This window comes from Gavia stellata, chromosome 3, assembly GCF_030936135.1.
Source record: "Gavia stellata isolate bGavSte3 chromosome 3, bGavSte3.hap2, whole genome shotgun sequence".
Lineage (NCBI taxonomy): Eukaryota > Metazoa > Chordata > Aves > Gaviiformes > Gaviidae > Gavia > Gavia stellata.
Window position 1 is genome coordinate 70965128 of NC_082596.1, and position 10592 is coordinate 70975719.

A 10592-nucleotide genomic window follows, 5' to 3' on the forward strand; every position below is an offset into this window, starting at 1 on the left:
GGCGGCGAGAGCGGCGGGGAGAGTTGCCTGTAAGTTTAGCGCCTTTCAGTCGTGACTCGCAGAGATAAATGATAGTTCGGAGGAGCGCGCAGTTAATCAACGCTACGGCTGCCTTACAGCGTGTGCAACCCGCAGATCATTAGGTTAAATGGAGGACATTCGTGTCCTTCCAGAATCAATGCAATTATTGTTGGCAACAAGGACAACAATTGGAGTGGCAGCACTAATTTTACTAACCTGCTATTAATTACGGTGTCCCCCACGCCCCAGACGGCGTTTATAACCCGGGGAAGCAAGCGGTGCTGGCTGCTTCTGTTTTAAAACGGGAAAAGTTGGAAGTGGAGTGCCTGGTCGTGTTGGAAAGTGTTAATCAGTAGGAAAGAGTGTGATCAGTGGAGCTATTCACTTGAACGTCACTCTGGTACAGGGGGTTAGGGAAGTGGCTGCGGCGCCTGGGGACCGAAGGCACCGTGCCGCTCCGCTCAGGTACTACACACTGAGACATGTCTGCGTTAGTTCCCCGTAGCTCCCTGCAAAGTCAGCCGGCGCAGACGAGAGGAGAGCAGCCCTGCCATGGCACCGCCGTCGCTACGAGGTTTTAGCCGAAGCCTGGCGTGATCGCAGGTAAATTTTTTCTTCTTGTTTTGGTGGTGATGCTTGTGTGTGTCTCTCTCCCCCTACGGAAGCGGGGGGGGGGGGTGGGGGGGAGCGGTAGGGTTTACCCCCCCCCCGCCTTTCGGAGCCTGCTTTAGCAGCAAGGCAGCTGAAAACGGACTGCTGGAGGGAAGAGAAACTATCTGTGATGAATCATTTGGCTTTGTGCAACCTTTACCTAGGACAGAGGGCAAATGTATTTTAACGTATGTGTATTATTTCTTGGGAAGGGGGTGTGGATACGGTATTCAGCGAGCGCTAAGGTAAGGTATCGAGTCAAACTTTCTGGATTTTAAGGCAAACTTTTAAAAGCATAGAATTCGACCTTGCAAGTAGGAAAGTTTTATCTTCGCGGGGAAGTGTGTTGAAGCTATCCGCTGCCAGGCAGCTTAAAGGCGGCGGCGTTTGCATGCCTACGCGTCTGCGGCACTGGGGGTACAGGAGCTGGGAGGAGAAACCTCATACGGTCTTTGCCTTGCTAGTGAAAGCGTAGTTGCGATGCTCTGCACCGGGCAGGTAAATGTGGATATGTTGTAGGGTCCGTCGAGCCACAGAGCAGCTGCCCAGGTCGCAGGGTCTGCTGCTCTTGCTGAAAAGTTTTGGGTGAGAGAGAGTGTGTGCGTGTGTGTGTGTGTGTGTGAGCGCGTGTGTTGGCTCTAGGTCTTAAGTGTGAAAAGTTAATAAAGACAAAGAACATAATGAGCATGTGAGGCCTCTTCTGCTTTAATCCAGACTGTTTGCCAAGAGGACTGGGGGCTTACAAAATGAAAGCGTTCAAATGGACAGCTTTGAGCAACTGATTTTGCGTGTAGTTGTAAGCTGAGTGAATTAATTAGCGGCGCCTCCTTATGCAACTGTTACGTTTGTCATCACAGCTCTACCGATCGCAAGCCATTGCATAGGTTTGTGCAGGTCGGCAGTATCAGCTCGCTGTCCCTCGATTCAGAGTGCAGGAGATGCAATTACAGCTCAGACGGGCTCAGAAAAAACACTCGTATTTACTGTCGATAGCGACTTTATGGGAGCTAATCTACTTGAAAATGTTGTAGGCTGCCCTCGGTTCCATGTCAGATCCCAAATGGGCAACATGTAGAGCTTCACAGCGTTTGTCAGGCGGTGTCAAGGTTGCTTTAAATCTGTAACGTGAAAACAAAGCAAAGTCGACTGAAAGAGCTCGCTAAAGTCTGTTTAGCCCATAAGCAAATTCCGTCGCTGAAATATTTCCAGGAGTGGCAATAACCCTCCAAAAGAGGAGGCGATGAAAATGCAGATAGTAGGAGCGTAGCTGCATTAACTGCCTCTAGATCATGTCCCTGAAGACGTCCATCAAAGCGTGAGTCCTGAAGAGGTTCTCTCTTTTACCTGCTGTGGCCTGTTCCAGCACCACCACGTTTCCTTCTCGTTTCCTTCTGTTATGATGAAACTTGTACGAACGTGGGCTCCAGGTTCTCGGAGAAGAAACACATAACCCTCGGAGAGAGACTTAGTGGGGCTTTGGCTCTAAAATACCTGCTTGTTCGGGTGTGCAGGCTGACTCTCACCAGAGGAGAACTCTCCAGCGTTTCCTATTGATCACGATGGGTTTACTTGCTCAAACTTTGGAGAAAGCAGCGTGTGTTTCTCTTTCTCGAAAGCTGTTGACTGCTTTGTACAGGAAAGGGGCTTTGTCAAGGATCAGTTTTTATTGCACAGCAAAGACTTGCATTTTCCAAATGCTTAAGGATATAGCCCACAGCATTAAGCGTCTTTGCTTGGATTTGAACAGTGTTACGTTGTTTATGTGCAAGAACCACAAAGGTTATTTTAAATCATTGTGGGGCTTACTGCGTGTTTGTGCGCTGGCACCAAAAATTCAAAATGAAATATAATTGTGTTGAGTTTCTTATCAACAAAGGGCCATTATTTGTAGATTGTAAGTGGAACAAGACGTGAACGCTGGAGGAAGATGTAATGTCAGCTTTTAGCGTTTAAGGTTATTAAGTGTTTTGGTTCTCGGTTTTTTTGGTTTGGTGCTTGGTTTTTTTTAATGACTACTTTCTAGGGAATACAGCTTGGAACTGGCACAAAGCTGACCGGGGGTAAAGTAATAGAGCAGGCAGGCTGCAAAGAAAAATGACAAACAATTATCATGATTAATACAGGAAAGTTCAGTGCAAAAATGGGCACCAGAGTATTTGCATGGTGCAGTGAAAGACAACTGTGAGATATAAATAGACAAGGACTATAAATATTGAATTTCACCTTGTATTTTAAAGCTTAATGGACTCATCTAAATATCAAAACCTGTAGTCTTCTGTGGGCCGCTGCGGTGTTGACATCTGCAGTAGTATCAAAAGAGGGAAAGAAAAAAACCAAACCACCCCACAACACCAGGACATCTCCCCAGCTGTAGCCTGGAAAACTGCGAGGAGTTCTCCAGGCAGTTCCCTAGCTCTCCCAGCTAATTATAGTGCTCTTGAGATAAGTGCAACCGTTTTCTTCTCTCGCACCGGTGAGTTATACTCCAGGGCTTGAATAAACATCCCCCAGCGCAGCCAGCGCAGCAGGCAGAGCGAGCAGCACCCAACGCTGCGTGCAGACCATTGTGCAAACACCGGGTGTCTTTGCTTCCCAAACAATGCCATAGCCCCTCAGCACGTCGCATAGGAGGAAGCTGCTTGTAAATAGTAGCTAGAAGTATCGTTATATCCTGGCAGCACCGGGGTAGCAGGAGGAATAAAGGAGCGTTTCTGTAACAGAACCCAATGGCTAAGTTATTAATATTCCCAGAAAGAAGAAGGTATTAGCATTCCAGGTGAGGAAAGAATAGGCACTTTCTCCCCCCGCCCCCCCAAATCAATACAGAATTCAAACCCGATTATTAATGTCATTTGATTCCCGTTCTTTATACCTTTCTCCCGGCTACAGATACTGAGCTGTCAGGATAATTTGCATGTACTGTATCTGATATCTTTTATTTGCAAACACTCTAAAGCGCCATAAAACGCCGCTCCTTGTAGTCTAACTCAATCCGAGAACTAGTATTTTCATCTGTAAATTAAAGCAATTACGCAGCAGATATTATATTATGTGTACTGTGGTCTCCAGATAGTCATCAATCACCCTCAATCGAGCTGTCAGTGTGGGCAGATTCGTTTCTGGGAGGCAGTCTTCCAGCTGGGGAGAAGAAGAGAACATCATCATTAATTAGAGTGTGACCCTGGGGCTATTCACATGTCTGAACCCAGGAATCTCTCTGAGCAAGTCTGCACACCACGGAGCAGCGTTCAACTGCACCAGCAGCCGAGCTTCAGCCTCGGAGCTGACTCCTCCGCTTCCTCCACCCGCTCGGCGCTTGCCTGCCCGCCCTGCCCCGGCGGTAGCCGGTCGTCGGGGGAGACGCTGGGGCCGCCGGCCCCGAAGGGCCACCTCCGCCGGCCGGCAGCCCCGACGTCTCCCCCCGACGGCCTCTACCTCCGGGCGGCAGCACGGAGCCTGCCCCCTGCGAGGGTGAAGCGGGGGGCATGCTGCCTGCTTGTGTGGAGGGGTCCCAGCCCCCAAAGGGCAGGGAAGCTGACGGCAGTGGTGGGGCGGGTTGGAGAGAAGGGGGTGATGGAGACGAGACTCCTTCCCAGGCCTTCGTTCACTCGGCGGTCCCACCGTAGCCCCGGGGAACCACCTAACCCCCGGGAAAGAGATGTTTGCTCTTCGGTGAGAAGCAGCACTTGGCACATTTGAGCTGCACCCCCCTCCCTAATTCCCCCCCCCTCCGCTTTTACACACACCCCCCCGAGCTGTGCGCACCTCGGAGCACAGGCAGGCTGGATACGGCCCTCCGCCCCACGAAAGGCTGGCTTTTCCAGCGGAGGTTTGCGATGGGATCAAAGTCGTTTTAACGTGAGAAGTCACATCCTTTCAATCATTCCCCGGAATATGCTTGTAGGGTTTTCTACCTGTAATCACATGTCTGGAATAAAAGCCGAAAAGAAAAGCAGGATTGCATGTCATATGCTTTATTGTCAGCGTTAGCGCTAATTTTAACTGTTGATTAAATCTTAAATGAAGACGCAGTCGTGTGTCCCTTCATATGTCTTGTTTGTAATTGAGACTAATTATTACTGTGGGGTGGGAAGAAGCAGCTGCTCATTAATTAATTTCTAATTAAAAGTGCTTACCAGCCCTTCAGTGACGAAGGAGGGTGGTGGTGGGGGAAATCTTAGCTGATATAACATTGATCCTTCAGATTAAAACAATTCATTTCCTTCCCTTCCCCGCAGAAATGCATAGAAATGTCGCAAGCAGGCGCAGCCGCTGCCGGAGAGCTTTCCAAACTTTCGCTCCTGTTAGGCAGGCTGGAGAGTCTATTTTCCACTCCAGGGGAAAGGGTCCCGAAAATGAATATTAAACTTACAGGCAGGTTAATTTGAATAGATTTTGCGTGACGTCAGAGGCTCGGCTTCTTTAAAACAACGTGCTTCTGAACTGATGTATTTGTATCACTTCCCCCCCGCCTTTATTTTTCCGTGGGTACAAAGCATGTATTCCTGCCGTCACGTTTGCCAGCCTCGGAGCCCACACGTAACAATTATTTCTGTTTCGCAGCTGCAGAGGGGAAGGTGCTAAAATCGCTGTACATACTTTTTTTTTCTTCTTCGGTTAAAAAAAAAAAAAAAGAAAGAAAGTTTAAGATTTCATGTAAATAAATTAAATGTGGTTTTCTGCTTCGTCCTATAAGCATCTAGGGACCTGTGGTTACCAATCAATTGGTACAATAGAGCAGAGCCAGGCTGCAATAGCGTGCAGATCAGACGTCTCGCCTTGTTTCTAGATAACTGGGAGCCTCTGTACCATGTCATATCCTCAGTTTGGCTACCCTTACTCCTCTGCACCCCAGGTAAGACTTTTTGCCTACCAACGTTAATTGATTGAATTTCAGTCCTTATTGATTACTTCCGTCCAGGGCTAAGAGCGGCAGCGATCCTTGCTAGCTTGCGGGAGCGGGAAGTCAGCTGCTCGCTCCGCGTCTTTCCAGGATGCTCAAGTTATATCTCACGCACATATTTTAAAATGGGAAGGAACACGAGGGATTTAGGGTGTTTGGGGGTGATAACGGTGCGTGGGGGACGATTACAGAGATGCGGGAAGTGAGAAGGGGAGCGAGAGATCCCCCAGCCCCCACCCCCTCTCTCCCCCGAGTGCTTTTTTTTCCCTTTCCCGATTAAATTCACAGTTTACCAATGAAACACGGAAGTACGGAGGTCCGGGCCGTAGAAACATCATGGGATATTCTAAACCAGCAGGTTAATGACAGATGCCTGCGTGGCTGCTACAAATCCGCAGTCAAAATAAATATGCATGAGTGATTTAGAAAAAAGGTTGAAAAACGCAGATGGGAAGCATTGTGCTGCAAGAAGAGAAAACCGGTGTAAAGCCAGCCGTGTGAGAACACACCAGAAAAGTTGGGTTTTAAATGCGAAGGGCTGGAGCCACGTATTACAGAGGATTAAACGCCCCCAGACACGGGGCGTCTGTTTGTTGTTGTGGTGGTGGGTTTGGGTTTTTTAACTGGCAAAATACTCGCACCTCTGCGTTTCTCCAGCGCGTTTTTACCCCGACCGAAGTGAAATACGGAAGGGGAGGGAGGAGGCGACACCCCAGAGCCGCGACCTGATTAAAAAAGAAACAAAGCCAAACTTGGTTGCAGTTTGGGAAGTTTCACCCCCCCCGCCCTCAGCGTCGCTCTCTTTCCCTCCAGTTCCTGATGAGCACCAACTCCCTGACGACCTGCTGCGAGTCCAGCGGCCGGACGCTGGCCGAGACGGGGGCGGCCGCCTCCGCCCAGACCCCCGTCTATTGCCCGGTGTACGAAAGCCGCCTGCTCGCCACCGCCCGACACGAGCTCAACTCCGCCGCCGCCCTGGGGGTCTACGGCGGCCCCTACGCCGGGCCCCAGGGCTATGGAAACTACGTGACCTACGGCACCGAGGCTCCCGCCTTCTACTCCTTGGTAAGCCGCCCCGGCGGCACCGCCGCCCGCCGCCGCGGGGGACGCGCTCGCGGGGGACGCTCCCGCCCGTCCTCCGCGCGGCTCCGCGCCGCGCCGCGCGCCGGACCCGCGCTCCCCCCGCGCCCCCGCGGGCGGTGGCCGGTCGGCGGGGCCCCTCCGCGGCGGGGGCAGCCCCGGGCGCTTCTCCTCCCCGAGCCGCGCGGCGCTCCCCGGCGCCAGCCCGCTTTTGGCGACCGGCGCGGAAGCGCGGCGCGTCCGGCCCCGCGGTCATTAAGTATTAAAGCCCGGCACGGTTCTCACGGCAACGCAATTAAAAGTAGTCGCGCCTGACGAGGTGGAGCGGGAGGGCCCGGCCGGGCGCGTGGTTTGGGGCGGCCCAGACCCCGGCTTGCAAAAAATGATGCGCTCTTCCCAGCCAGCCTCTTTTTTTCCTTTTTCCCTCTTTCCCCTGCCACCGCAACAGCGCGAGTTAATGTCTCTAGCGGTCTCGCTGGCCGCCGCGGCCGAGGGGCCTCCGGGAAGGTCCGGCGCCCCCGCCCGCCCCCCCCCCCCGAGACCGGGGGAGCCGGGCGGCGGGGCCGGGGCGGGGGCCCGAGCTCTCCCGGCGGCGGGGGCTGAGGGCGGCGGCGCGGTGTCTCTTGCAGAACAGTTTGGAGGCGAAGGACGGGAGCGGGTCTGCGCATGCGGGCATCGCCCCGGCGGCTGCCTACTACCCCTACGATCACACCCTCAGCCAGTACCAGTACGACAGGTAAGTGCACAAGCGCCCCCCCGGCGCCGCTCGCCGCCCTCCCCACCGCCATCCCCACCCCTTCCCGCCCGCCCCGCTGCGGGGCCGAGGCGTAGACCTGCCTCCTCGCCGCCCAGCATCTTCCTCCCGGCGCCAGCGACGCCGCCTCCCTTTCCCCACCGAAACGTCCCCCTCCCGCAGGCACACCGGCACGGGGTCCTCTGCCTCCCGGACGGGCGGCGGGGGGGCCGGTCCCTCTCCGCGGGGCCGGTAATTATCTTTTCCTGCGCGGAGTCAGGCTTAGGCGCCCGGGCATCGCTGGTATGTTTTAGCTTTAAAGCAGCGCAAAACCACTTACACACCGTTTCAAGCTCTGAGGCCCACTGGGCGCCGGTGACCTTTCCTGGAGGATGTGCATTAAATATTCAGTCGCAGTCCAGTGTCATCTGCGTTAGGTTTCTACAATTTCAGGAACAAAAGGGTAGGAGAGAAGACTAATAAAAGGAGTAAGGGAAATACATATCTATTAACTGTTACACCCTGGGGTCACCCAGACGCATTCTGTTTGGGGAGGACTGATCAAACAACAGGCAGGCGGGATTTCTGTGCGTTTGCAAGCTGCTCGGATTTCCCCGCTGCCCGAAATGTTGACACTGACTTTACCGCGAATAAAGGCAGGCGCTTTCTTCCCTCTTTCCGCCACGGCACAGCGGGGATTTGCGTTGCCCGGTGCTGCTGCTAGCTGAACCCTTCCTCCTTCCTTCCTTCCTCGGCCTGAATTCTCGAGGCAGGTCGCCCTCTTAAAGCTGAGCTGTCCTCGCCCGTCTCCCCCCTTCTCCGGTCCAGCCGGCCCCCGGGGGGGTGCCGCAGGCTAGCAGCCGGGGCCCTGGGATGCCGCGTCGGGCAGGTCCGCGCGGGGCGAGGGTCTCACTGCGGGTGCTCCCCTGTGCCCTCAGGTACGGCACGATGGACGGCGGGACGCGGAGGAAGAACGCCACCCGGGAGACGACCAGCACGCTGAAGGCCTGGCTGCAGGAGCACCGCAAGAACCCCTACCCCACCAAGGGCGAGAAGATCATGCTGGCCATCATCACCAAGATGACCCTCACCCAGGTCTCCACCTGGTTCGCCAACGCCCGCCGGCGGCTCAAGAAGGAGAACAAGATGACCTGGCCCCCGCGGAACAAGTGCTCGGACGAGAAGCGGCCCTACGAGGAAGAGGAGGAGGAGGAGGAGGAGGAGGGTTCGCAGGAAGAGGCGATGAAGAGCGGGAAAGCCGAGGGTACCCTGCTAAAAACAGGCACTTAGCGGTTCGGCCGCGGGGCCTCGGCCGCCAGCTCGCCCCCGGGGCGGGCCTCGCTCGTGGGGGCGGCCGCGGGCCTCGCTCGTGGGGGCGGCCGCGGGGCAGCGCGGCGCCGCCAGTGACCGTGTGTCTTGTTTTTGCTGTCCCTTCCCCCGCCCCCACCCCGCAGAGCCCACGGGCAAGGAGGAGAAGGAGCTGGAGCTCAGCGACCTGGAGGACTTGGACGCCGCCGAGTCGGAGAGCTCGGAGTGCGAGCTGAGGCGGCCCTTCCCGCACCCGCACCCGCTCCCGCTCCCGCACCCGGGCGGCAGCCACCCGCCGCGGGCCGCCGAGCCCCCCGCCAAGATGCCGCCGCCGGCCGCCGCCGCCGCCGGGGAGGAGGAGGCGGAGGCGGAGGCGGCGGCGGAGCGGGCGCGGAGCTGCCTGAAGGCGGCGGCGGCGGCGGCGGAGTGCGGCCCCGACCAGCTCGGCGCCCGGCAGCGCGGCTGCGAGTCCAAAATGTGCTTCCAGCAGGGGCAGCAGCTGCTGGAGGCGAAGCCCCGGATTTGGTCCCTGGCGCACACCGCCACCTCCCTCAACCAGGCCGAGTACCCCTCCTGCATGCTGAAACGGCAGGGGGGCTCGGCCGCCGCCGCCGTCTCCGCCCCGGTCAGTGTCATCGACAGGCACCAGGATTCGCCGGTCACCAACCTCAGGAACTGGGTGGACGGGGTGTTCCACGACCCCCTCTTCAGGCACAGTACTTTGAACCAAGCCCTGGGCAACACGACAGTTTCCTGGGCTACCACCAAAGGAGCCATTCTGGAAACGGGCGCCTTGGGACGCGCGGTGGGGAACGGCGCCAACGTGCTCAAGGGGCAGCTCTCAAACTTGGCCCACCATGACTCAAACAAAGAGTTTCTGGCGTTTCCCAAATCAGGAAGCAAAATGTTTTGTTCCTAACAGGCCCGCCGAGGGGCAAAGGACTTTCTAGCGCTTGAAGAGTCAGCTACACTGAAAAGAGACTTGCGAGAGTTTAAATTTAAATATAAAACTTTTCCTTTTTTTTTTTTTAAAAAAAAACCCCAACAGAAACGAGGATTTAAAGTTCAGTTTGCTCAGTTCAACGGACAGACTTTGCTCATCGCTGTTCTGAAGAATTTCTCCTGGCTGCGACTTTAAGGGATCAGTGTCGTGAAAGTTATTTAATTCCATGTCCAAAAAGCACGTACTATAGCGTAGACCTACTTAAAAAGTTTACATCCGAAAGTTTACAAACGGGAAATTTTAATTCAGATTTAATTTAAGGCATGCCGACATTAGTTATAAAGACTTCTCGAGAGTTTTTCCTCCTGATTTCCTTGTTACCATATAATTCACAAACAGCACTTCTACTAAGTTTACACCTACTGCACAAATTTATCTTGACGAAAAAATAAGAGAATATGTTACAAGGTATGTTCACTCCAATAAATTGTCTGTTTCAGAGGTAACAAAAGTGGTGGCGTTTTGCATTGCGCAACAAACACCTTTTAGGTTTCAAAATCCCCCCTCGGAGCCGGTCCCGGTAATTCCAAGGACTGTCAACAGGCTGCCGGGAAAGGGGAAAAGAGGCTCAGCGGAGCGCTGCCGCGGGAGGATGGATCCGCGGGAGGGATGCTTGGCTGCTCTCCGCGCTTCACCGTGCCCCCGCGGCTCAGCGCTGCGCCCCGGCAGCCGCCCGGGCCGGCGGGGGCGAGGGGCGGCGGGGCGGCAGCGGGGACGCCGGCTGCCCGCTGAGGCGAGGCGGGGCGGGAGCATCCCCCCCTCCCCACTTCCCCGAGCTGCGGGAGGGCGGGATTCGGCCCCAAAGGGCCGGGCTCGGCCGCGGCGTCGCCTCCGCCGTGCGCGGAGCAATTGATTCACATGGAAAATTTGATCTTTTAAAGAACCGTTTTAGC

The 10592-nt window shown here is 55.2% G+C and overlaps 1 protein-coding gene across 1 annotated transcript; it reads left to right on the plus strand.

The window, feature by feature from the left end:
• Positions 1–35: 35 nt before the first annotated feature.
• IRX4 (iroquois homeobox 4) lies at positions 36–10144 on the plus strand. The gene is made up of 6 exons (XM_059836339.1): positions 36–624; positions 5369–5527; positions 6389–6640; positions 7285–7391; positions 8327–8652; positions 8843–10144. The coding sequence occupies exons 2-6, from the start codon at positions 5483–5485 to the stop codon at positions 9613–9615; spliced, it is 1503 nt and encodes a 500-aa protein (XP_059692322.1). The 5' UTR covers positions 36–624; positions 5369–5482; the 3' UTR covers positions 9616–10144.
• The last annotated feature ends 448 nt before the right edge of the window (positions 10145–10592 follow it).

Coding starts and splice junctions, on each gene's coding strand:
- IRX4 (XM_059836339.1), top strand. CDS start 5,483: ATGTCATATCCTCAGTTTGGCTACCCTTACTCCTCTGCACCCCAG. Junction 5,528..6,388: donor CTTACTCCTCTGCACCCCAG/GTAAGACTTTTT, acceptor CTTTCCCTCCAG/TTCCTGATGAGCACCAACTC. Junction 6,641..7,284: donor CTCCCGCCTTCTACTCCTTG/GTAAGCCGCCCC, acceptor TGTCTCTTGCAG/AACAGTTTGGAGGCGAAGGA.